General features: G+C 35.9%; 2 protein-coding genes across 3 annotated transcripts in view; both read left to right on the top strand.

The window, feature by feature from the left end:
* The first annotated feature begins 1,034 nt into the window (after positions 1-1,034).
* On the top strand, positions 1,035-11,256 carry LOC116726739 (ras-related protein Rab-5C-like). The gene is made up of 6 exons (XM_032573593.1): positions 1,035-1,143; positions 3,002-3,299; positions 5,063-5,214; positions 6,166-6,288; positions 6,380-6,473; positions 9,968-11,256. The coding sequence occupies exons 2-6, from the start codon at positions 3,131-3,133 to the stop codon at positions 10,096-10,098; spliced, it is 669 nt and encodes a 222-aa protein (XP_032429484.1). The 5' UTR covers positions 1,035-1,143; positions 3,002-3,130; the 3' UTR covers positions 10,099-11,256.
* Positions 11,257-20,883: 9,627 nt separating this feature from the next.
* The window catches only part of LOC116726724 (zinc finger protein 385B-like), a 73,882-nt gene continuing 68,132 nt past the window's right edge, over positions 20,884-26,633 (top strand). Inside the window, exon 1 of one of the 2 annotated variants that reach the window (XM_032573574.1) lies at positions 20,884-21,036. In XM_032573574.1, coding sequence (XP_032429465.1) covers positions 20,994-21,036 — 43 coding nt within the window. In that variant the 5' untranslated portion in view covers positions 20,884-20,993. The remainder of the gene's footprint in view (positions 21,037-26,633) is intronic. The other variant, XM_032573572.1, reaches the window with a different exon arrangement.

The raw sequence follows: 26,633 nt of genomic DNA, 5'->3' as shown, positions 1-26,633 counted from the left end.
GTAAACATATAAATCATCTCAATCATCAAAGATATGACAATCCTAAGTGTTATTAAATCTGCAAAACATATGTAAAGCTGAAATAAGCATTTTAATGGGACCAAAAATGGTCACAAAACGTTGAATATTACATAAACCGTAGAAGATATCTACCAATTGACATAGTTGTAATGTCTACAATTAGAAGACGGTAATCTACAAAAAACAGAAACCCAGAGGAAAAAACAAACAAACATGACATTTGTATTTCTTGCTGTTTTGGTATGGTACGTCAACCGATCTGCAGAATATATTTGTATGATATTCAGCTCTGAAAAAAATGAAGAAACCACTTAAAATGATCAGTTTCTCTGATTTTTTATGTTTTATAGGTTGTTTGAGTAAAATTAACATTGTTCTTTTATTCCATGAACCATTGAGAACAGGTCTCTGAAATTCCAAGCAAAACTGTAGTATATACTTGGTCAAAATAACAAAAAGATGCAGTTCATTCAGACCTCAAACAATGCAAAGAAAACAATTTTATATTCATTTAGAAACAACAAAACTAATGTTTTAACTCAGGAAGAGTTCAGAAATCAATATTTGGTGGGAAAACCAGGAGGTTTTCAATGGGGTTCACTGCTGTGGTCTCTTATTTTTTTTATATTTTAAGGGAGCCCCTATGATATTTAGTAATTTTTTCGGGTTTCTAAATCAAGATGAGGCCTTGAAGTATTACTGTGGCTAACTTAAAGTATTGCTGTGGTTGACTTGAAGTATTGCTGTGGTTGACTTGAAGTATTGCTGTGGTTGACTTAAAGTATTGCTGTGGTTGACTTAAAGTATTGCTGTGGTTGACTTAAAGTATTGCTGTGGTTGACTTAAAGTATTGCTGTGGTTGACTTAAGGCCAAATGTTAAAACACAATTCTTGAGATGCTAATTAGCTACAACTAGGCCTATATAAAACGCTTTTTAAAAAAAATTATATTTATTTTTGCCTATTATTTTTTTTAAAACGTATTTGTACCACGTGCTGTCTGATTGGCTCTTACCTTGTGTCACATGACTGAAGAATCCAGGAAGTGTTTTTCCTCCCACAAAGCGGAAGCAAATAATTTAGTGGACCTGAAACTGTTATTGGAGAAATTGTTTACAAAGGGTAAGACCCGCATAATTAAGTACTGGGTGCGTAGAATCGGTCCAGTCTTTCTTTCTTGATATGAGCTGCTCTGTTGGCTCTTTGTTTGTGCCGGAGGATGTTTTAGTTTAGCTCCGCTAACTCATCGAGCTTTAGCCTCGGAGCTAATTTTCTGCTGTTGTTTCAGTTCGCTCACACGGTTAAAGTTTAGCAAAATACGTTGGGGACGTTTCACAGTCGATTTACTTGGAGTTTGTTTGTGGTTTTTAGATAAAATGGAACATTTTGTTCATGAGAGTGCGGTAAAAGGTTTAAAGCTCAGCTTTGAGACGAAAACTAGCTGCCAGTGTGTTGCCAGTTTCCTCTATTGTACACACTCTGTCATAGTTTAGGAGTTTAGCGGATAGTAGAGCGACGTTTTCTGGTCTGTTTCGATAAAACTTGGCAGCTGAAGCCGCGGTATTGTTTGGTGTTCATTAACATTTAGCTTTACATAATATCAACGAAAACATTGTGAGCAAAGTACATCAGAAACGACTAGTTACCTGACCTTTGCTAACGTTTAATGAAAACTCTTCCTGCATTACCGTCACTGTATTTTTCGAATTGTAGTTTTATTTTATTAATTAAGTGTAAATCATGAATTCTGGGATTATTTTTTGGTATATGTTTATCCGAAATTATTTGCACTCGATTTAAAAGTCAGATTTTAATTGTGGTTTGAAAAAATGAGCTGTTCTTCCCCGCACCGCTTTTCAAATGGACAAATCTAAACAAAACGAGAACAAAGATAGAAAATGCTGTTGGTATATATTTCAATCTCACTTCCAGACAAATAAACACAGCAAACCGAGCCTCATAACTTCCTTGTTTGACGTCACGAATGCATTACACAGGGATAAAAACATCATTGTTTATTTGCAATTTGTAAAGACTAATACATTGTGATTTTATTTACACAAAAGTGTGATCTAGTTCAGAGGTGTCAAGTTATAGATCACGGACTATGACTTGACATCTGAGGCAGCAGTCAATTAAACTCAATGTTTTTGACCAATTTTGAGGAAAAAAAATGAGGGAATCTGTTGATTTTTGTGTGAATTTTGAGGATTTGTGAAAAACTGGAAGGACTTATTGATGTAATCTGGAGTCTAGAGGGCCATATAAAGAGCTACGGTGGACCAGAACTGGCCCTCGGGCCTTGAGTTTGACACATTTTGTTTTGGCTACTTTGAAATGTAAATGTATATTTATTTAACATTAATTTATTTCTAGTTTTGATTTTATTACAAAAGTTAAATATATGTTTTAAGTTAGTTAGGTTTTAACTGGAACATACCAGAAATATTTCCAGTCTGCCTAATTGGTCTTTCTTGAAACCAAACGTAAAATGTGTCAGCCTTCTTTCAGCCAGCTGATCGATAATGAGCAGCAGCAGGTTGGGGAGTATTGTATTACTCTATACTCAACATAATCAAAGTAATATCAATTATTATCGGTCTTCTAGGTTTCAATGCCTTAAATATGTGACTATATATCTAAAATTTTCCTATTTCTATCCAGGGTTTCCCTCTGTATTATAAGCCTGGTGGGCCACCAGGCTTTCCTTGTATCCCCACCAGGCTTAGCACTGTTTATTTATTTATTTTTTTAAGTATTGCTGTTTAAAAAGATTTTATAATTGGTGTTTAGTTATTAATCTTCCAATAATGCATAACTATCAAGTGATATTTTCAAATTTCCTGTCAACTTTAAACATTTTTTTAACTCAAAAACATGGCGGCCGGCTGAATGAATGACTGTCCTACTGCGCGGAGCAACGGGTTTAGAAAGTTTTCTGTCCACCACTGAATTTTATTTTTTTGTTTTTCTTGTCAAGGACCTGAACTCTTCGCTGTAGCGCGATCCATCTGGTGTCCCCTCCAGTAGTGCGATCGCTGCCATCGCCGTTCCTCGGACTTGGCACCGGACGTTAGACGTTGCTGATCTGCAGTTCCTCTGACTACCAATGGCAGGGCGCGGCGGTGGAGCAAATCGGCCTAATGGTGCTGCGGCGGCAAACAAAATCTGCCAGTTCAAGCTGGTGCTGCTGGGGGAGTCGGCTGTGGGCAAGTCCAGCTTAGTGCTGCGCTTCGTTAAAGGCCAGTTCCACGAATTCCAGGAGAGCACAATCGGAGGTAAAAATAAACTGATAAAGAAATGAAGAGAGATGCAGTTTGAGGGTCTTTAAAGGAGAGAAACAAGTTTTCAGTTTGATTTTATATACTTAGATCAGGGGTGTCAAACTCATTTTCGTTTTGGGCCAAATCAAGATCATGAATGCTCTTAAAGGGCCGGTTCTGCCGAATGTACTGATAGAATCCATTCACAAACTGTTAAAATATCAGTAAATTCTTAAAATTAAATAATATTATTGAGCATCTTTTCAGTCTGTCCAGGATTTTGTGATTCTTTTTGTGTGTGTGTGTGTTGTTTTTTTTGCAATAAAAGTCAAAGTTGGAATTATTTACAATATTTGCACTTATTTTTGGCAGTAAATGGGACTTTTTATTACTCCCTGTATAGATCATGGACTATAATCTGACATTAATTAAGGCTGAGGCAGCTATTTAGTACAAGTAAGAAAGGTTTTGACAAATTTTGAGAAAAATCTGCAATAAACTCCAAATTGTTAGCACAAAAAATTGCATAGATTTGTTGATTTTGTGTGAATTTCTACAGTAATTCTGAAGATACTGGAGAAACTGATTGATATAACTTAGCAGTAAACAAAAACTGCATTGATAACATAATATTTAAGCACACTTAGTGTTTAGTCTAGAATCTAGAGGGCCACATAAAACGCTATGGTGGGCTGGATTTGGCCCACAGGCCTCGAGTGACCTAGATGTAACAGTGATGTATTGCAGATTTTTTGTATGATAATAGTGCTTATGGGATTTAAATTAAATAAACTGCACTTTGGGGAATGAAGATACTGTATATCAATGATTTATTTTTAGCTAAATAAGGGATTACATGTAAAGACTTGGCCAAAACTTTTGAGAATGTCAAAAATGTTTTTCACCAACCTTATTTCCTCATTGTTAATTGTTTTATTGATGTTCTGTGGTTAAGTGATACCCATTTTATATGTTTCCATGGCTTCAATTGCGATATATATTCAAATATGAATAACATTTACATCTGAAGCGTTTTTTGGCCTACATTTTAGTCAGTGAGCCATAAAGTTATCACAGTCTTGACCAAATCGCTTCTGGATTGTCATGCAGAGTTGTTCTTTAAGTAATTTTTTTTGTTGCATTTTTTATTTTTGTCCATGTTTCAGCCAAAATTAATTAGTGATGAGAGTTAACCACATGGGATTCAGACAGAGCTGGATCTAACGATTATTTTAGTAATCTATTGATTATTTTGATGATTGCTCTGTTAATCAGATAAAAAAAGGCACATTTCATTTGCATTTTATTTCCAAATGAAAAGATACAAATGAACAAATAATTAAATTCATTTTTAAATAAGAAAATAAACATTTTGTTTCTTAAAGTGGAATAACAGCATTCCTTGAATGGACATATGCAGTTTCTTGTTCTTTCAGAAAATTACCATTTTATTGTGTCTATATTCCATTTAGCTACTAACTAAATTAGTTGTCAACTATTTCTGTAATCGATTAATCGCTTGGATTCAGCAGAGAACATGTTCAAACTACCCGTCAGACCAAAAAATCCTGGTACTTTGTGCAGAATGTCAGGCAGTTCTTCATATTTTTCATGGTGAAATTTTCTTTGCTGCCTTTCTTGACACCAGCATCCCAACGCTTTTCAATCCATGTAATCCTGACCAATGCAACGCAGTCTGATCCGATTGTCTAATCGTCTGATCTTCCCTCTGAACCTCAAGTATTAATCAGAACATATTGATGCTGTTTGCCCTTCAGCTGCGTTCCTCACTCAGACGGTCTGTCTGGACGACACCACTGTGAAGTTTGAGATTTGGGACACAGCGGGTCAGGAGCGATACCACAGCCTCGCCCCAATGTACTACAGAGGCGCACAGGCAGCCATCGTGGTTTACGACATCACCAACACAGTGGGTATCAGCTGCAGGATCATAGGGTTGAAATAAATAGAGATGGCTTTTTTTAGTCGTTGAATTAATTGCAATCTAATGAAAGAATATGTTAAGTTAAGCTAGAAGACTGAAAGTTTTGCTTTGATTTTGCAAGATATTCTGAAACATGAATCCTTGTAGGATGACCGGAGTGAAGTTGGCCCTCCCACCTTCTTCAAATCAGACAAAATTGGTGTGAAATGTTTGTGCTCTGTTTGTGCAGCTAAAATTTTTGTTTGTGCTGCTATCATTTTAAAGATATTAAGAAATGTTTCTACAGGCCATGAAAGGTCAACGAGCCCCCCACCTGCTTCAACTCAGACAAAATTGGGTCAAAAATTTGTGCTACGTTTGTGCAGCAAAATCTTTGTTTGATGCTATCACTTTAAAGATATTAAGAAACGTTTTCAGAGATTATAAAAGGTCATCGAGCCCCCCACCTTCAAACCAGATAAAATTGGTCAGTCAACTCGACTACGTTTGTGCTGGTTTGTGCAGGTTTGTGCAGCAAATATTTCATTTGTGTTGCTTTGGCTATGAAGATATTAATGAAAGTTTAAAGGTAATTTTGATTTCGTAAAAGAGTGTAGGGGGGGGTACTGCTAGACCTTTTGAACTTTAAAGTTTTGTTAATATCTTCATAACCAAAGCAACACCAACAACATGTTTTGCTGCACAAACCAAGTTGATTGACACCAACTTTGTGTGATATGTACGACCTTTCATGACCTCTGGAAACATTTCTTAATGTCTTTAACATGATAGCAGCACAAACGTCTGACACCATTTTTGTCTGATTTGGATTGGATGTGTGTTCTGGCTTCCTGATGTCTCCCTGTGTGATGAAAATGTTTCCCTTCACTTAAAAACGTCTTGAAACTTAAATGCTGCAGTTCAGAATCGTGCTAATCCAGTCCACTGGTTTACTAGGACACATTTGCACGTGCAAAAAACTGGGTGAAGGAGCTTCAGAGGCAAGCCAGTCCCAACATCGTGATCGCTCTGGCAGGCAACAAGGCAGACATCGCTGACAAGAGAGCAGTGGAATTTCAGGTGGGAAGATTTAATAATATCACTGAAATATTTTACACCAATGTTGTTTTCAAATCAGTTAAGCATAAATCTTGATAAATAATCTTTCCAGGAGGCGCAAACATACGCTGACGACAATAGTCTGCTCTTCATGGAAACTTCAGCCAAGACTGCGATGAATGTCAATGAAATTTTTATGGCCATCGGTAAGTAATGAGTCAGGTCTCACACCAACAGATATTTTTGGTAGCAGCTGGTTAACTCAACTGATTGGATTGAGGTTAGTGAGAAGAAAAGAGTGGGGGTGGTAACTAAGAAGTCTAAAGTTTAAGACCGATTAACATTTGTTTGTAGTCAAATGTAGTTTAAATTAGAAATGGAGGATATAGAAGAGCGTTTTCTCACTATCTGATGAGAAAAATAAACTACACTGTATAGACCAACTTACTTTTTTTGTAATGAATTTAAGACGCTCTAAGGCCTTAATTTAAGACTTTTTAAGGATGCTCAAACACTTTGTATCAACAGCATTAGGAATCAAAAATCTAAAGTTGTATTGTAATCAATAAATCAATTAAGCTCATGATAAATTAAAACAAACTCAATTTCCATTGGCATAATTGGAAATTCATGCCAATTGATGCTCTTTTTTTTCTCTCTTTCTACCAAAAACTGGAGGATAAAAGTTTTCAGTTTGGTGCTTTGGTCTCAACTACTCCCTTTTTTGCAGGACAATTTTGTTTATAAAGATTTCACGATTCGTTTTATTTGCTGTTTGTTTATTTATTTGGGATATTTAAAATGTCTTCAGTTCCAGAGTAAAATGTTAAAGTTTACTGATCTTTGAGAATGTGTTTCTGCCATTATCATTATGTTACTTAAAAATGGTCTCAAAACAACATTATTATTGTTTATCGCAATAATTTCTGGAACAAAATTTATCGTGACATGGCCTAGGTACAACAATTATAAAATTACTCTATAAACTCTGTAAGAAGCTTCTTATCATCATCATCATCATCAGTAAATACCAGGGCTCCTGTCTGACAGAATGACAAATAGATTTAGCATGAAAACGTTTCTGAGAGAAACCTGTAACCTTCCCCTGCTGTCTGGCCTGTTTTGTCTTTTGAGGCTGTCATGCTTCAGATTCTGTGGTTACCAATTCACGCTGCACACTCAGCATGTTTAAGTTACCAAAGCTCCTGTTTCACTCCTTAAATACCACAACTCCAGTATTCTGCCACCACAACATCACCAGGAAGCTTTTGCATATGCTCAAAAAACAAACAAACAAGGGAACTCTGATGCTACATGTTCTTTAAGAACCTCCAAAAACTTCTCTAAGACCCAAGACTTTTCTTTTCTCCCCCCTCCAAGTCATTTTGCAGTTTTAATTTGGTTTACAAAGGGCCTAAAGAAATTATTTTGGATCGCAGTGCAATTCAGTTAATCTTTGATGTGACAACTGGAGCTAAAATAGAGAGAATCAGACATATTTTGACACGAGTTATTAGCTCAAGTATATTAACAACCGAAGGAACTTCTAGACTCTTATTTTATCAGGAAGTCACTTGAAGAAAAAAAATTTTTTTCCAGGAAGACTTGGCCATGAGGCACAATGTTTCCCAACACAACCCTGCATGTTTTAGATGTTTCCCTGCTTGATTATAGCTCATCAAAAGCTTAACTAATGAAATCAGATGTGCTGAAGCAGGGAAACATCTAAAACATGCAGGGCAGTCTGCCTGGAGGACTGAATATATTACTATTAGAATAGAATAGATTATAAAATGAAGACTTGATAAAATAATTTTAGAGGGTTGTCAATAGAAATTATTCTCTTCAGTCAGATTTGAATAAAAATACAACCCTCAAATAAAACATTTATCAATTTTTTCCTAATAAAAATGCTTAACAAATTACAAAACAACACATTTTCTTGTGGGAAAAGTAGATGCAAGTCGGTGAAAACCGGTTTGAATGAGGAAGACAACGAGCATGTTTCTGCAAGAGTGTCAAAAATGGTTTCAAGTTTCATATCATCACTTAAATCTCCTGTTACTGTAATGCTAAGTTACTTGTATTTCCATCCTTTAAGCTTTTTCACATTGTGACATTGTGTAACCACAAACCTAAATGAGTTTTAAGGAGCTGATTAAATGAAGAGAGAGCATAATTGGTTGGTTTTCAAACGTCATCATATAAAAAAACAATCATAAAAGTGTCCTGCAATGTGTAAAATATAATAAAACCATATTCTAAGCTTTAATAAAATCACACCACACATTTCAGTTCATCCTAAACTGATGTGAAAAAAGTTTGCAACAAGCACTGAAAGGACACAAACATGTTAAAATGTGGTCTTATCAGACAATAGAAAATAGCTTTTATCTATGTAAAGGAGTTCATATCTTGAGTACATAAAATCAGTAATAAAAAGTATAAATGTTATCTTAAAACTGTTCAAAAGGAGCAGTAGAAAGTAAGTTTTTTATCCCTTGCACCACTCCTCTGTCACGATCTGAAGTCGACTTCCTGTTTTTTCTTTCCACTAGCTCACACCTTTATTTACAGCAGTTTCATTATTACCTATTTTGAAATGTGTGTCCCATAAATAACATGATTTCACACCTATGCTCGCATATGAACACATTTACATCTGCACACAAAGAGACACTCATAAATAGAAATGCATACGTGCATCTCAGCTCAGTTCTTTGTGGCCCTGGCAGATTTAGATTCAAAATTATTTTCATTTTATAAAGATAATAAAACTCTTCAGCTCCCTGCTAAATCGGGACTTCGTAATCTCTAAAATGTTTAAATACAGTCAGAAAGTAAAAGATTACTTTAAACGTAACCTAATAATTTTGATCTTAACCTGTAAGCATATATAAATGCAGCTCAGGAATAAATTAAGAGCCCACTGCACTAAATCCCATTGAAAACCTCATGGTTTTTCCACCAAATATTGATTTCTAAACTCTTCCTGAGGTAAAACATTAGTATTGTTGTTTCTAAAGCAATATGAGCTTCCTTTCTATACATTATTTGAGATCATTTCTCATTTTCTACAAATAAATACTACATTTTTGCTTGGAATTTCAGAAACATGTTGTCAGCAGTTCATAGAATAAAAGAACAATGTTCATTTTACTCAAACATTTACCTATAAAAAGTAAAATCAGAGAAACTGATCATTTTAAGTGGTGTCTTAATTTTTTCCAGAGTTGTATATACAAATCCCCATGTTTGGTCTCATCTACTCCCTTTTTTTGAAGGACAAGTTTGTTTATAAAGACTTTGCATGTGTGTTTGTTCTGAATGCGTGACTCAGTTTAAATCCCCTTTTATCCCATTGCCTTGTTAAAATCACCTTGATAAAACACCCAGAGCAGAAATTAGAACAAACTTTGATATCTAGAGAGACTACTTGTGACCTGAGATCAACATTTAGCATTAAGCTTTTTATACTTTTCTTTTCTATTAGTTTATCCAGAGAAATTTCTATTAGTTTATAAATTCTGAAGTACTTTTTCTTTTCTTTATTTTGTTTGTATTTCTTTCTAATTCATGTAAAGCACTTTGAACTTGCCTTGTTGCTGAACATGTGTGCGATTTTGAAGGAAATAACGCTCAAAAACAACACTTTGTTGCTGAAAACTTCATTTGTTTTCACATTTCTATATCTCTGTAGCAAAGAAGCTTCCAAAGAGCGAGCCTCAGGGCGGAGCAGGACAAGGCGGGCGGACAAGAACCGGGGTGGATCTACAAGAGGCGACCCCCGCAGGCCGCGGCGGCGGCGGCGGCTGCTGCGGCGGCCATTAGCAAGTGCAAAACGACGAATCTGGAGAGCGAGCCGTGAACTTCATTTTAAGGACAACATGTAGCTAAAACGCAGGCAGGCAGGCAGGGGAAGGCAAAGCCTCTCGCTTCTCCTGTACTTAATCTGATATTACAGATGTGATTATCTGGATCCTCTTTGATTAAAAGAACTTTAACGAGAATCATAAGCTAGAGGGAACTCCCAGCATCCTCCAGTACTTCTTTACCGTCTTTCCACTGTTTGTCTAAAATCCCGTTCATCTTCCGTCTGTTGATTCAGCCTGTTTGGCTTCTCACAGAGCGCCATCTTCAGATTGTTGCTGTTCTGGGTGAGCATGTGTGTTTGTTCTGAGTGCGTGAGTCGGTGTGTGTGTGTGTGTGTGTGTGTGTGTATATATAAATATATGCACACACACGTGGTTGATGTCTGTCACTTCCTTAATTGCTGATCTTTATTTAGTCAACCAGTACGCAATATTGTTAATGCTAAAATTGCAAGCAGCAGAGCGATGAAGCTTTTTGTCTTATTACAATGAAATTCACATGATTGCATACCTGTTTGTTTTCACCTGGGATTTAACTCAGTAGTTACTAATGTGTATAGTGATATCTTTGTGTGCCTCCACACATACTACAAAGATTACTAAGATCGTAACCTGTAAAGAACGTCGTTGCCTCCAATGTCTTCAAGGGAAACTGTCTGAAATGAATCAGTTTTGTGAGTGGAACTTATTGACTTTTGCACAAATATTGCTGAAAAACACAGTGAGGTTCATCTACAACCAACAGTGAAAAGTCCATATAATCTGACGGGCATGCAATGCATGCATCTCCCATACCGCCATACCTATATCTATATCTGTAAGGTTCGGACCGATCGGATTTCCATGCCCCGCTAGAAATGTAAATGTTATTTCTGAGAAGGACTCAGATGAAATGGATAGTTTTAGAAATGCTCACAAATTATTTTTGTTTTTTGGAGGAGTGATGATTTGGTGGTTCACTCATAAAAAAGAAAAAAAGCTTCTCAAATGTTGGAAAAATATATAATTGCTTTCATTTGTTGTGTCCTGATAACTAACATCGAGATGTTAGTCATTTTTTAAAAAAGAAATATGAAATAACTTGTAAATCAAAAAAAATAAATAACATTCAAGACTTCCTCTGTTTTTTATATATATATATACAGGGATTTAAATACATTTAGTTTTAATAACTTTTTGGATGAAAATGAAAACATTTGTTTTAAAAAATGAGAATATTTTCTAGATATTTCAATATTACAAATCAGTTAAACTCCTATTAGTTCAAAATTAATGACAAAATTCCCCTTCTAAATACATTTGAGACCTGTAAAATGTTATTTGATTCATGCACTGCAAAAACATAAAATCTTGCCAAGTATTTTTGGTCTAGTTTCTAGTGCAAATATTTTATTACACTTAAAATAAAACAAACAAACTTAAAAGTAACTTTTAGCAAGATTTAAAGGCTTGTCTTAAGTAAATAATTCCTTAATATTGATGAAAAATTTCTAGTTCTACTGGCAGATAAATTAACTTATAACGTGTGTTGGAGGTAAAAACTTAAATCAAAGGCAAAACCAGCATTCAAGATGGCTTCCCAAATCATCACCAAGTATGAAAACTGCGATGAGGTTTGGTTTTTGTCCTCTACACTCTTTCTCCAGACTCTGGGATTTTGATTTACAAATAAAATATGAAAATTACATGCATCTAAAAAGAGGCCAACAGTTTAAGATGCTTTTGATGTCTTGGACATTTTTCCTTCCACTCAATTTTCCATCACAGTGTTGTGACAGAAAACGCATCTTGTCAAACAATGACCTTCTGTGGCTTTCTCTAGTTGCAGATAATGTTGATAACATCCTACCTTATAGGCACTAAAACAGACAATTTATGTTCCTATGAAATACAAAAATTCTTAGAGAAATTGCATTTTGGAGTTTGATTAGCTAGAATTAGAATTGATTTTTTTAAAAACTAATAGAATCGTTTGAATATTCTGGGGGGAAAATTAATTAGTAATTATTTCCCAACACTAGATGGTAGCACAACACTTAAATCCTAAAACCAGAAAACACTGAGCCCTCTGAAAGAAGAGGGTCTCTCCAGGTTGTTGGTTTATATAAACAAAGCAAATTAAATATTTATTGTATAAAATAAATAAAAGAACCGAACACATTCAATATTATAGGCATTTTTCTACGTGATGTGAAAACATGGACAAGGCTGCCCATGTTTTCTGTTGTACATACATTTATTTACATGTATGTAAATACTTTTTTTGCCTCTTTTTGAAAGTTTGATGACATATTTTGGTCAAAAATTAGGAAATCGTGGGCTAAAAAGTTACTTATAACATCGCAAATTAGCCGATTTTTGGCTGAAATGCTGAAAAAAAAAAAAAAAAACTTTGAAATTCTGATTATATTTTGGTTTTTGTACCACGTAAAGATTACTATTGACTAGTGACTCCATCTGGTAACAAAACCTTACGGATGGATGCCCCCTGGGAACTAATCCTCCCCCTACCAAAATGTCTGAATGAATTAAGCAATAAAAAGGAAATTTTGAACAATTTCCATTGGGGGAAAAGATAATAAACAACCTGATTAGCTTTAAAGAAAAAAAATGTTCACTTCATGTTATACAGCAAATTTATTTTAGCTTTATTTGTAGTTTCTAGGTTGACAAGTTTGAACAATATGCCTCGAAATAAATTTGCAGGCCTTATTTAGAAACATAAATATATTATTTCACATATTTTATAGGCATCCAAGTATTTAATCTTCACAGGAAGGCTAAAAATGACCTGAATTGATCAGCAAAAATGTTAATTGGTTTAAATTTATCCCATACGTTCGCCTAAATAAAATGAAAAATTGAGAAATAGAGAACATAGATTAAGCAGGCTGCTTAAAGCCAAAACATCTTTTTAATCTACATTAAATTATGTACTTCCAGTCTATCTTTTTTTAATTTGTTTTTGTGTTTTTTATTCCACTAACAATACTTTCAATTTATCATCGCTGGCTCAACACACACACACACACACACTGAATTTCATACACACTGCTTCACCGATATGGCGCCGTTTCTGCCCAAAGAAAACCGACTGCTCTGCTCACAGTAAATGATTTCTCATTTGTTGGGCTGTCAGTCAAGATGTGTTCTGTCAAAAAAGAAACTCATTTCATGCTTGGCCTCTGTGAATTATAATGGGCTGAGAGCCTGACTGAAATGGACTGTGTTTAGGGGAGCAGCTTAGCAGAATAATGAAAATGTGGCCTGAAAAATAAACGTGTTTCTCTGCCGTTTCTGGGTTTGTAGTCTTCCTTCAAGACAGGAAATGAGGTCATGGTTACTAGAATTATCTTATTAGCTATTGGGACTGTAAATTAATGTTAATATTTTACAGAAAACATAGAATTAGACGTAGATCGACTATCTTCTTGGAGAGAAAGAAATGTCATTAAATACCAAGGACACGGGGACGCCCCATCTGGGTTGTGTTTCGCAGGGCAGTCTGAGATTTCTGCTGATAGCGATCGGACGTGAGATGTGGTACAATAATTGTCTCTTATCTAAAATGAAACATCTGCCACCAGCTTGGGGCTTAGAGAAAAAGGGAACTGAAGGCTTTTTTTCCCTTTTTTTTTTAAAGCTGTTGTTGAAAGTGAACAGTTTTAAATAAAGTTCTCATTAAAAAAATAAACTCAATAAATGATTCTTAGAATTTATTACATTTATATTATGACCTCTGTTGCAGATGACTGTATATGGATACACGGGTCCGGATAGATTTATATTCTCAATTTATAATCTCAAATATTTTTGATTTAAGCTGTTATTGCATTTTATTTGATACTGTAGTATACATCTGACCTTTCACCTACATTGTTATTATTTATTCTGCACACCTTTTCAACTGTTTTCCAATGCTCTGATTTTTAAGATGTTTTTTTGTTTTCTGGTAAATTGTTTCTCTTCCGCTTCGTTTTGTACACATTTATCTAGCTAAAATAACTTCTTCCTCATCCAACTTTTCCAAAATACGTATCTTTTCATGTGCTGTCCTCGACATGTTTTTATCTAAGAGTTTAATTGTAAGTTATTCTATGTTGCTATTTCAGAAAAGTGGAAAGTTTTGAAATTATTTCTATATTGGCACTGATGTTAAACACTAAGTGTCAACTTGTTTTTGTTGTTCAATAGATTGACTACAAGAAAAGATTATTGACATGTTTGGCCTTTTTCTAGTTTAAAGTCATTGTTTTGGAGAACATAAGAGTCCCAATTTATCATTGGTTCTCCAACAAGGTGCACCTGAAGTCTTCCATTGATTGGTCGATCAGTTTCTTGCAATGGCTCCTTCACTGGAAACCCTGGCAGATTTAGTGTAGTTAAATATTTTTGTTAGTAAGTTGTTCTGTTTTTTTCTGTGAAATTGTAAGATTTAAATTATGTGTATTTAGTGTTGTTTATTAACTCTCTTTAGGCATGTCTCTTTCCATAACCAACTTGATTCCATGTCCAAAGGGAAAAACCACCAAGATACAAAATGATCTGAGCCAGAACCATACAGCTAAAAGTCTAGGAGTGACCTTCCTGCCAAAACAACAGCTGTTTGGGAAGTGGTTTTCCACTCAGCCAAGTTGAGACGTGGTCGTGGAAGCAGAGTTGGTTCCAGGAGTGCAACCACAGCCCAATGTTGGACCGGATGAGGTATTCTTTTCTTGTTTGCTCATTGCAGTTCTGATGTCAAAAACTGACTCATCAACAGCTAGTTCATCCCCTGCCACGAGACTTAAATTAAAATTGCCTTTATTTAGGCAATTTTGCACCTATTGACATTAGAACGTGACGTCACGATCTCCAGAACTCCGCCCACTCCGCCATGACGGACGTCAAAACAACCAATGAGCTTGTATAAAGCTAGGCTAAAACAGACATCTGTAACCTAATATCGCTTCTATTTAGTTGATTTCACTTTAAAAATAGTCACAGAGTGATGCGTGGTCGGTTCTATAGGCAGACAAGGTTGCAAACCAAACTTGTCATTTTATTTTATAACTTTTTAATAAGGAAAGATATGGCGACTATGGATAGCAGCTGTCAATCATAATGACCGTCACCGCTCGTTGTAGTCGCGGATTTGCAGCTAACTCTTTTTACAAGGTAAGATGATTAACGGTCATATACTTTATAAGTAAGTATGATTAGAAGGATATAAAATATCGCATTATGGAGCAGGTACGTCGAATGGTAACCATGGAAACAGTGCCGCACCGTCATGTAGCCTAACATGTATGGGAAAAAACTGGTTAGTATCCCGTCTTTTGTACGTTTTTAGGGCTGATCTGGTGTGAGGGGAAGCCGCTGTTTATGACATAGTGATATAAATCAAGTGCTGTGAATTCAGGAAAAGTCGGTAATTTGATGAACACATTAGGAGGAAAGAGGTTTCGGTCGGTTTCTAAGCTAGCTACCGCCGTCTATGAGCACCAACCAGGTGTGTTACATTCACAGACAAATTAGCTTGACTCGAACAAGTTAAAGCCACACATAAACTGGCAAAAACAACTTTTGAAAACAGTTTCAGTCGCTCTGTTCAGTCCCTCACTTCCTATGTCCATCATGGCGCCTCTAATGATTAAGTGACAGTTGCAAAGGGTCAATAAAGAAGATCTTAATGTGGTTAAGAATACAGATTTACTAGCTTCCATAGATTTTCCTGTCACTGACTGATCCTAAATAAATCTGTTTTTAAATTAATATTAATCCATATGATATATTAACTGATATTTGCATGTGTGATAAAAATCACTCAGTTTTTGATAGATTATGAGTCTGATTTTTGGATAGATTGAGAGACTAACAGCGCTGCAGCACTTCGTCCTCAGTGAATCTCAGCCATTGCGTCGAGTGCCATTCCTTTCCTGAAACGGACTCAAGTGGACTTCAGTGACATTGACTCCCAAGGGACAGAATGTACTAGGATATACACTTTTACCCAGGACACATCATGATCTAATTTTCATCACTTGCCTTTGTGAGAGTCAATCATCCCTTTTACATTGTCAGCTGGTCAGACTGAGCCTGACTAAGAGGGATGATCTCTTCTAAATCTAAAAATGTTTATGGAAAGTGAGCAGAGTGCTTAAAAAACAGACTGAACCAACCTCACACACACATTTTAATGGTTTACCGTGTTCTACAATAAAATACAACTGTTCTGTTTAGGGCTGAAACTAATTAATAGTACTAATTGTGGTGATCGATTGAAATAATCGTCGAAAAAAAGACAATTTGGTGAAAAAACATTCAGCAACATTTAGAGCAGTAATTAAGCCAAAACTGTACAAAAAGATAAGATAGAAACACTTTTCTGTCTTTGTTTTACCTAAAACCTAAGTGTGTTTTTTATTAAGGAGTGGCTTTCGTCTACAGCATGTGTCAAACTCAAGGCCCGTGGGCCAAATCCAGCCCGCCATAGCTTTTTTTTATGGCCCTTTAAATTCTAAACACTAAATGTGCTTAAATATTATGTTTTCAATCATATTAATACCGTTTTTATCTGTTTACTTCCAAATTTTATTAATCAGTCTCTCCAGTTTCTTGAGAATTATTTTGGAAACTCACACAAAATCAACAAACCCTGCCCTTTTTTGTGCTAATAATTGGGAGTTTATTGAAGATTTTTCTCAAAAATTGTCAAAAACGTTCTTTCTTGTACTAAACAGATGCCTCAGCCATAATTGATGTCACATTATAGTTCATGATCTATGAACTATAATGTTCATAGATCATTATAGTTCATATAATGATCTATGATCATTATATGATTTATGATCATATAATGATCTGCCACTGTGACTAATAAAAAGTCACATTTACCGTCATAAATAAGCGCAAATGTTTCCAAATCAAATACTTTAATTTTTATTCTAAAAGTTCACAAACAAAATCACAAAATCCTGGAGGAACTGAAAAGATGTTTCATAATATTTTTTAATTTTTTAAGAATTCATTGATATGGGGCGTGCTGTTGTGGCGCAGGGGGTTAGCACGCCCCACGTTTGGAGGCCTCAGTCCTCGACGCGGACGTCGCGGGTTCGACTCCCGGTCCCGACGACCTTTGCCGCATGTCTTCCCCCCTCTCCTCACCCTCCTTCCTGTCTGCCTACTGTGGAAAAAATACGAGCCACTAGCGCCGCAAAAACTCTTCGGAGAAAAAAAAAAAAAAAAAAAGAATTCATTGATATTTTAACAGTTTGTGAACAGGTTTTATCAATACATTTTGGCACAACCGGCCCTTTAAGAGGATTTGTAATCTTGATTTGGCCCAAAACGAAAATGACTTTGACACCCCTGGTCTACAGGCTTGATTGTTGGATTGCTACAGAAATGCTTATCCCTCTGGAAGGTTCTCCTTTCTCAACAGAGTGACCATTGGGTTCTTCGTTTCCACCCTGACTAAAGCATTTTCCCTCTGATTGCTCAGTTTAGACGGCCGACCAGAAAAAGTCCTGGTGGTTCCAAACTTCGTCCATCAAGTCTAACCGACTGAATTTGCAACATTAGACCCAGTTTAGACGTAGAAACATCTCAAGGATGAGCAAAGGCTGTTGCGTAAATGTGAATCCTTGGTTCCTATTTTTGATAAAACTCAAACTTTTTTTCCCACATTGTCATAATTGGGTTTTTTGTAGAGTGTTGAGGAAAGAAATTAACTTAATACAAATTGGAATAAGGCTGTAACATAGAAATATTAAGCGTTTCAACTAGATAATGTCCCAACGTTTTTTAGAAATTACTTTGTAACTTCTTATTTTTTGATTTGGATTTCTTTAGTTTGTGTTGTTTTAATTTTTTTTTTATGTAATTAATGGTGCTATACTAAGAGGTTTCTTGATTATCCAGATCTTGTGGCGAATGAAACTAAATTAATCCTAATTTAACAACCGTGACGTGGATAGGTGTTTCTTTCATGGACAGGCCATTGTTGGCTGGGGTAGATTTATTCTTCATAACTGGGAAACTGCTTTTTATCAATTTTCTCAGATTGTATTTGTTTGATGTAAAAATTCATTTGGTAATCTGAAACAAAGTGAGATAAAAAAAAACCAGTGAATGCAGAAGACGAATACGAGGGAGAAAATACGTTTTACACCCTGAGATTTGAACTGGACACCTTCTTGCTGAAAAATTACAAAGTAAACTACATTAACACCTTGAATATAATTGCATTTATTTATATTGAAGTAGAAAAATACCTGCCAAACCTAATTGCATCAAATTAAAAAAAACATAATTTGTCTACCTGAAAGCTTGATTGATGGTTTCATTTGTGGTAAAACATCAGTTCAGATGCTCTGTCCTTTTAATTTCCCAACATTTGTCGCATTGAGAAGAAAGGATTAATATTTCTACATTTTTAGATGGCCTTTAGACAGCAGGTATAATTAAATCAGTCGCATACAGAAGACAATAAATGGCACACTCTTTATGAAACAAAAAACAACTACCACAAATGACGGGGGATTGTGTAGTCAAGCTGAAACACTCTTCAACGCTGGGGGTTGCTCTGCTCCAGGCTGTGAAGTGCAACCATTATGTGGCTGCGGCTCCACACTCCATCTTTTTGAAATGAACCACTGGCATCCTGAAAGTGTCATCTCAATCAAAACATTAAAGTTGAAAGGCAAAAAAAAAAAGGAGTTTATAAAAAAGAAGACGTGCACATTGCCATGGTGACCGGGTTGGAGCCATAACACGCTTCTCCTCGTCATGGACAATTTCTTGATGATTTGAGCGCAGCAGAATAAAAATGTTCTTTAATGAAAGCACTCAAGATGATGATGGAGCCGAGGGCTGTTATTAAGTCTGATGGAGGGAGCATGATGACTGGCCTGCACACATTTTATTCTAACCTTAGCAGCAGGAGGCTGATTCTTCTTCACTGGAGGTGCACAGTGCATGCATCTGTTGGGTTTGCTTTCGTCTCCGCACCCAGAAGCGAAAAGACGAGTACAAACACATGAGCTCCTTTATTTTTAGGGCAGCTACCTTATGGTGAGGTCAAGCAGGGCGTCAAAGGATTTCAATGCGAAGGACATAGCTCAAACTCCAAGTATGTTCCACCGTTCATGCATCACGATTTGGCTGACAGCTGAATTAAACACGCATGCATAGCGAGCTGGCCGCAGCGGACGCAGGCATGTCCCGGTGTCACTGGACTCCCCGACTCTTCTGCAGGCATCTGCTTTTGAGCGCAGCCCAACGATGTTAATGAGCAGCTATGACAGGGCCGGGATTGGACCTTACACGACATAAATACGACCTGGAGGTGGGGAGGGATTTGACGTGTCACAGTGAGACGGCATTGTCCTGTGACTTCTCAAGTTGTTTATTGTCAGCCATTAAGCTGGAGCAGGTTTTTACTATAACTGTTTATAGACTAACATTAGCATTGCTTTTAAGCTTTAAATTCCACTTAATCTTTCATCAAATCTACTATAAGGCAATTTGTTTAGGTTTGTTTGAATAAATACTTCAGGCAAAGGAGTTAGGCGCAGGCAAATGCGACTCAAATCTACTTTATTTTGCCTAAATGCAACCAATATCCGGCTTTTTTACCGCAGTCAGAATGGCCCAATTCAGGTCTTTTCACACCGAAAAAATACAGTCTCTCCCACTTCTATATATGGTACTTATAACGTAGTATTATAGAAAAAATAAAATAAAATTCCAAGAATAAAGTCATAAAACACTGTTACAATAAGCATAAATGTACAGTACATATCACAAGAATAAACTCGTACGAGAATAAAATACTATTACTTGAATAAAGTTCTCTTCCATATCATTGTCATTTGCAAGCCGGCCATATTGTTTTCTGTTCTCACATTGTGCGCAATAAAGGTGCTCACTTTTCCACTGGCACTCTGCATGACAGAATGAAGTTACATCTCCATGACTAATGTCCACAAAACTCTGTAAATATTTTGCTAATGTAGATAAAAACACAAGTTTGGTGTTACCATTAGACAAGAAATGTAAATAAAAGCACACATGAATAAGTTTGTTCATGTGACGTCATTAAAAAACAAGCCACGGTATGACACTCCAAATACTTCCTGTCTGTGTCGTCGTCTTCCTGGTTTAGGTCAGTGGCAACATCCGTTGATCACGTGACTCTATGATGTGAAAAAAGTGTTTCCATCGAAACCAATTTCAACACGGCCAAAACAAGAGAAAAAAAACATCTCATCCTTGGGCCAAATCTTTTAATTGGAAAATTGAAATAGCTGTTTTCCTTAAGTGAATTTATTTTCAAAATGTCAAATTGTGCAATAGAAACGCAGCTTGAGAAAATGTTCAGGTGTAATTTTTATTTTCAAACTTGAATCAGTGGCACCAGTTTTGCCCTTTTTGTTTTCCCGAGCGTCTTGTATACAAATCTCCGTATTTTCTTTTTTACCTAAAATTTAATTTTAGGAGGTGTTTGTTTTGGGGTTTAAGGGATAAAACCATCAGTCTCTTAATCCTGTTTTGAAAATGTAGAGGAAAAAAGCCCGTTTTTCTAAGTTTTTCTTCTTAGCCGCAACATTTCACAGCAACTCTCTGTGTGTGAGTTGCTGCTTCTTCATGCCTCCCGCTCTGTGTTCTATGTTTTTTTCTCACCGGCTGATTTCATTTCGTCCTCTGTCATCCCAGCTCGCGCGCTGTGATTCGGTATCTCTCTCGCGCAGGCGGCGGTGGCGCAGCGCGCGCCCATTACCCGCGCAGTTTATCTTTTTCTTGACTGGCTCGCGGGAGCGGACGTGCTCTCACGAGGAGCTGAGCTCGCGCTGTAATCTGTGGCAGCTGGAAATGGACAGCGACAGCAGAGGAGCTCCGCAGCAGACTCACTCAGGTAGGAAAACAGTTTTTGTTTTTACGTTTGGAGGCGGGTTCTGTTTAAACTCCATTTAGACTCGTTTTTAAAAAGCTTTTCTTAATGTGTGACTCTCTATTTTACCAAAAAGCAGCTAATTTCTGCAAAACTACCTCAAACCATCAGATGGACTTATATGTTTGTAGCAAAACACGTCATATAGTCATATATACTCCATATAGCATTCAAAGTTTGTATTGTGCTTCATGTTGAGCTAGTACAAAATATAAATTAAAGTTGGGAATATTTACAGGAAGTAATTTAAAGCATCAAAAACGCAGAAAGGTCTGGAAATTTATTCCCTTGCTTAAGCTTTTCTGTCTTTTTTTTCTGAAAAGATGGTGGAGAATCCGATCAGTTTTAGAATAAGATGATGAATATTTTCATATTTTTATACTGTCATTCTTGGTAGCTTTATTGGGCGAGGGCAAGTCTTAGCATTGCTGCGTCTGGAGGTCAAAGGGTTGCTGTTAAATAAAGAAGCCAAATTATTTAATTCTTGTTAAATTTAAGGTTTTTTTTGCTGTCTGCTGTGTTCCTTTGCAGTGGTGCACTGCATGTAGAAATTCATATATTGTGGATGTGATATTGAATTTTTTTTTCTTTTTTTATACAAAATGACATTTTAAAATTTCAAAGATTAGTTAAATATTCTTAGAAAAGATGTAGCACAATTGATTTAACTAAATATTTTTGCTTCTGTTTTAGCAAAGCTGAATTTCCAATCCCTCAGTATGAGTAAAGTAAAACATATTCTAAATTTTTTTCTAAAGGATCTCCTCAGGGATTAAAATACATTCATTCACTGGTAACAATTTTCTCTCTGAATAGATTTACATGAAAACATCTTTGCTTTGTTCTAAATTGAAGCTTTTTAAATGACATTTGAACAGCTTAATCCTAACTCAATAGGGATTATTTTTGTCATTTGTAAACATTTGTAAATGTTTCTCTGTCAAACATCATATTATATAATATAAGGTTGTTATTTTAATGTTAAGGATAATAATATTAGCCTTAAACAAAAGGAAAAAGTCTCATTCATCCTTCTGCTTGTCCATTGCTGTGAAATGGTCGGAAGTAAATCGCGGACAACAAATCACATGATATTTAGCAGAAATCAACCAACTGAATACGTATTTTTTTCAGTGTTTTCTTCCACATTTTTTATAAAAATCTGAAGCTTGTGCTGAAAAAGCAGAGCAGGTTTGCTCATTCCAACGTGTTCTTCCTGTTTCTGCAATATGGAGGTCTGATCTGCATCGTGTGTAGATTTACAAATTACATGCTAAATACCACAAAATCTAAATGTTTCTTCTTTTTTTTGGCGCACATCTAGTAAGGCCAGAGGTGCATTTGAATTCTGTTTTTCTAACAAGATTCTGCAAATTTGCTAAATTAATAAAAGACAGAAAAGAGAGCATTTTGAGGTATTTCTAAATCTGAAATATCACATTTGAGATTTGTGTTTACGTCCTCGTAAAGATCCCTGTGTGTCTCTTTCATTACTGCAAGTGTTGCTGTGGCGTGCTGAGCTGCAGCTCAATCCAAGTAGAGTAGACACACTTAAACACCCTGCGTTGGCCACATCATTACGTTCTACATCCTCTTTAAATGACCTTGCTCTCCTCAGTCCCTCTTTGCGGCAGCTTCAAACCTAAATGGCCACAAATGACTGTCTCCCACCTGCCAGGCGCAGCCAACGCGATGTTCTTTTCCAACGAGGCTGAAGCAATCATTTTGCTGCAAACAAAAGGTCCTTGATTCATCAAGTCCCGCATCTCCCACTGCCCACTCCCCACAGGGATGCAGTCATTTTCACCAGCACTCCTTATGTGTGCAGCTGGGAGTTTGCGCTTCTTCTTCTTTTCTTTTTTTTTGCAGCTTGCTTGTTCTTTTGGATGCGAATCAGAGAAATCTGGAAACGTATATTTCCCCTTCATGTTGCGTACGAACTACTACTAAAATCAACTTTTTTTTTGCTGAATAGTTGACTATCTGGGTTATTTAGTCAATCAAATTTTATTTCTATAGCACAGTGGTTCCCAAAGATTTTCTAGGCCCCCCTATGGATTACAATAAAATCCCCCCAAAAAAGAAAAAAAATAAACTGGGCACACACATCGTTCAACCAGACATAAACCTATAAAGATATTTTGTTTTTAAACTCCACTGAAGTTAATTTTACACTTCAGGTTGCAACAAAACAAACTACAAACCATCTTTACAGTGAAACACTTTTGTGTAACTGTTTTTTTTTTTTTTTATTCATCCATACTGCTTCCCACGCCCCCCCTGCAATTGCACTGCTCCCCCTCCAGGGGGCGCACCCCACACTTTGGGAACTACTGCAATAGCACATTTCAGCAACAAGGCATTTCAAAGTGCTTTACATCATAAAAATAGAAGAAACACAAAGTCATGCAACATAGAATCAACAATCGAAACATTACATTTAGTCAAGTGCCATCATTAAATTTGTAATTGATTATGTTTCAAAAGCAACTCCAAGCAGGTGGGGTTTTTAGTCTAGATGTAAAGGAACTCAGTGTTTCAGCTGTTTTACAGTTTTCTGGAAGTTTGTTCCAGATTTGTGGTGCATAGAAGCTGAATGCTGCTTCTCCGTGTTTGGTTCTGGTTCTGGGGATGGAGAGCAGAACCAGAAGACCTGAGAAGTCTGGAAGGTTGCTATGACAACAGCAGATCTTTAATGTACTGTGGTGCTAAGGTGTTCAGTGATTTATAAACTAACAACAGTATTTTAAAGTCTATCCTCAGAGCCAGTGGAGGGACTTTAGAACTGGGCTGATGGGCTCTAACTTCCTGGTTTTAGTCAGAAAACCAGCAGCAGCGTTCTGGATCAGCTGCAGCTCTTGGATTTTTTTAGACACTGTTGCAGTAATCAGTGCGACTAAAGTTAAATGCATGGATGAGTTTCTAGATCTTGCTAAGACATTGGTAATGTTCTTCAGGTGAGAGAAGACTGACTTTTGTAACTGTCTTTATGTGGCTCTGAAGGTTCAGGTGAGAGTCCATCACTATTTCCAGGTTTCAGGCCTGATCGCTATGGTTTTAGTTTTACTAACTGAAGCTGTGCATTGACTCTAGATCGTTCCTCTTTAGTTTGATGTTTGGAAGCCCCCAACGCTGTCCATGTTGGTCAGAATTGTTAGTTTTACTATTTTCTCCATTGTTTGTCAATAAAAATAAAAATCAATAAATGTAAAAATAGGATTAATGGGGCACCTCAAAGAAGCATATTGAAAATGTGTATTTTTCAAGAGCAGCATTAGTTTGTTATGGAGTCACAGTCATACAGTTATCTAAAAAAGTAACAACAAATAATTCTTATTGCCACTTGTATTGTTATCACAGTAGCATACCAGAAAATGTCCCTGGTTGCAGAGGCTCCAGATTACTGCTTCTGTATGTGGAGCTAAAATGACTCATTTTAATAAAATAATAAACATTGTTTTTTGGAGGAATACCCAACAATCTCTGCTCTTCCAGCTTCTGAGTGGAAACTATTTGCTGCTCTTTATCGACTTACTTGAGGACTGGGGGGAATTGTCAGTGTTTTTCTTTTTTCATTCTAAATTTGTGCAAATTTGACAGAGGAAAATTACTCTGAAAATTACTGCTACCGACTCATGCAGTGCACTCAGTTTTTAATGAGGTGCTATACATGCACTCAGGCTGAAGTCTGGCCATATTTATGTATATTTACATTAGCACAAAGGTGGGAAATATACACACAGCACAAAAAAACACAATTTTTCATTTACTGAGGCAAAAAAACCAGTTTATCATCAACGGCAAGAAAACACTGTTGTGTTATTCTGACAATGTGTCACAAGGTAGAACAAAGGATATAGAATATTTTTTACAATCTGATGGATTAATAAATTCAGCCATTTTTAATAGCATTCAATAACTCTTTAGACTCTGCAGCTGCTTATTAAAAACATCCATATCACTTATCTTTTGAGAACCTTAAACTCTTTTTACAGGAAATATTTTTCACAATCTGCTTGATCAATTTGTCATTTGGTAAAAGTAGCTAAACGTAGCATAGCACCATACTGTTATCGCTGTGATATTAACACACGATCCTTGGCAATATCAAAACAACAATTTAATAACCATCTGCCTAATGTTTGTCATAACACAAAATCAGTTAACCCATAAATTGATTGCCTGACTTTGCAGCAGCGACTTACTTTAGTTTTTATCTGCGACTTTCTAACTTCCTGCAGTGGCTAGCTGTGCTACAGTCCTAACACTAGCTTCTATGTGAATAAGAACCACAAGTGGAGCTTTAGGTATTATCTTCTTAAATAACTGTGTTTATGTATCATTTTTGTTTACATCTTTGCTCGTGTTAAAAGACGTTTGGTGACATTTAGTTTTTTCAGTATAATATTAAGTTGCGATATACCAGAACGCTTTTTTCCGCATTTATTTTACGAAACTTGTTCAGTGACAGGAGATGTGTGAAGGCTATTGAGATCGAGCCTTTTAAAAAAGTATATTTTGTGAGGTTTTTTTTCAGTTTGGCAACTCTTCAGAAATAAAAGGCTGATGATGTTCTTTACTGGTTAAAGGGTGTTACAAGTGCAATACATTCAAATCTTTGAAATTGTCGCAATAATCAATTAATTAATCAATTTAATCGCATGATAACTTAAAACGAGCTTGATAGTTTCCATTCTGATTATAGATATTTCTTGAAGGGGAATTATGCTAATGAGACACCATAATTTGTCTAATTTATTGTTTTTGCTTGTTTTATTTTGGATATTTAAAATATTTTCCAGTGTTAAGTGTTTCTTTTACAAAATTAAAGTTTATTGGACTTCCATTATTATGCCACTACCAATCTGTTACTTGAAAAATGGTGTCAAAACAAGAACATTATTGTTTATGGCAATATTTACTGGAACAATTTAACATCCAATAAAAATGATCATGACAGACCTTGTTACATGGACTCCGACTGAACTTGTTACAAGCAGATGACTATAAATGAGGAATGTCAAACAAATTTTTGTTTTGGACCAAATTGAAATCATGAATGCTCTTAAAGGGCCGGTTGTGCCAGAATGTATTGATAAAACCTGTTCACAAGCTGTTAAAATATCAATGAATCCTTAAAATTAAGTATTATTGAGCATCTTTTCTGTCCCGCCACATTTTTAATTCTTTTTGTGATGTTTTTTTTTATTTTGCAATAAAAATCAAAGTGTTTGTGGTACTAATTTGGAAATATGTGCAATATTTGCGTTTATTTATGATGACTTTTTATTACTGGCTGTACAGATCATGAACTACAATCTGACATCAATTAAGGCTGAGGTAACTGTTTAGAACAAGTAAGAAAGTTTTTGACAATTTTTGAGAAAAATAAAATCGCAAAAAAATTACAGGAATTTGTTGATTTTGTGTGAATTTCCACAATAATTCTCAAGAAACTGGAGGGACTAATTGATATAATTTGGCAGTAAGGAGATAAAAACTGCATTAATTTGATTAACATAATATTTAAGCACACTTAGTGTTTAGTCTAGAATGTAGAG

Source organism: Xiphophorus hellerii, chromosome 10 (assembly GCF_003331165.1).
Source record: "Xiphophorus hellerii strain 12219 chromosome 10, Xiphophorus_hellerii-4.1, whole genome shotgun sequence".
NCBI classification, from domain to species: Eukaryota; Metazoa; Chordata; class Actinopteri; order Cyprinodontiformes; family Poeciliidae; genus Xiphophorus; species Xiphophorus hellerii.
The sequence above is the reverse complement of the archived record's forward strand: the minus strand, read 5'-3'. Positions and strand labels throughout refer to the sequence as shown.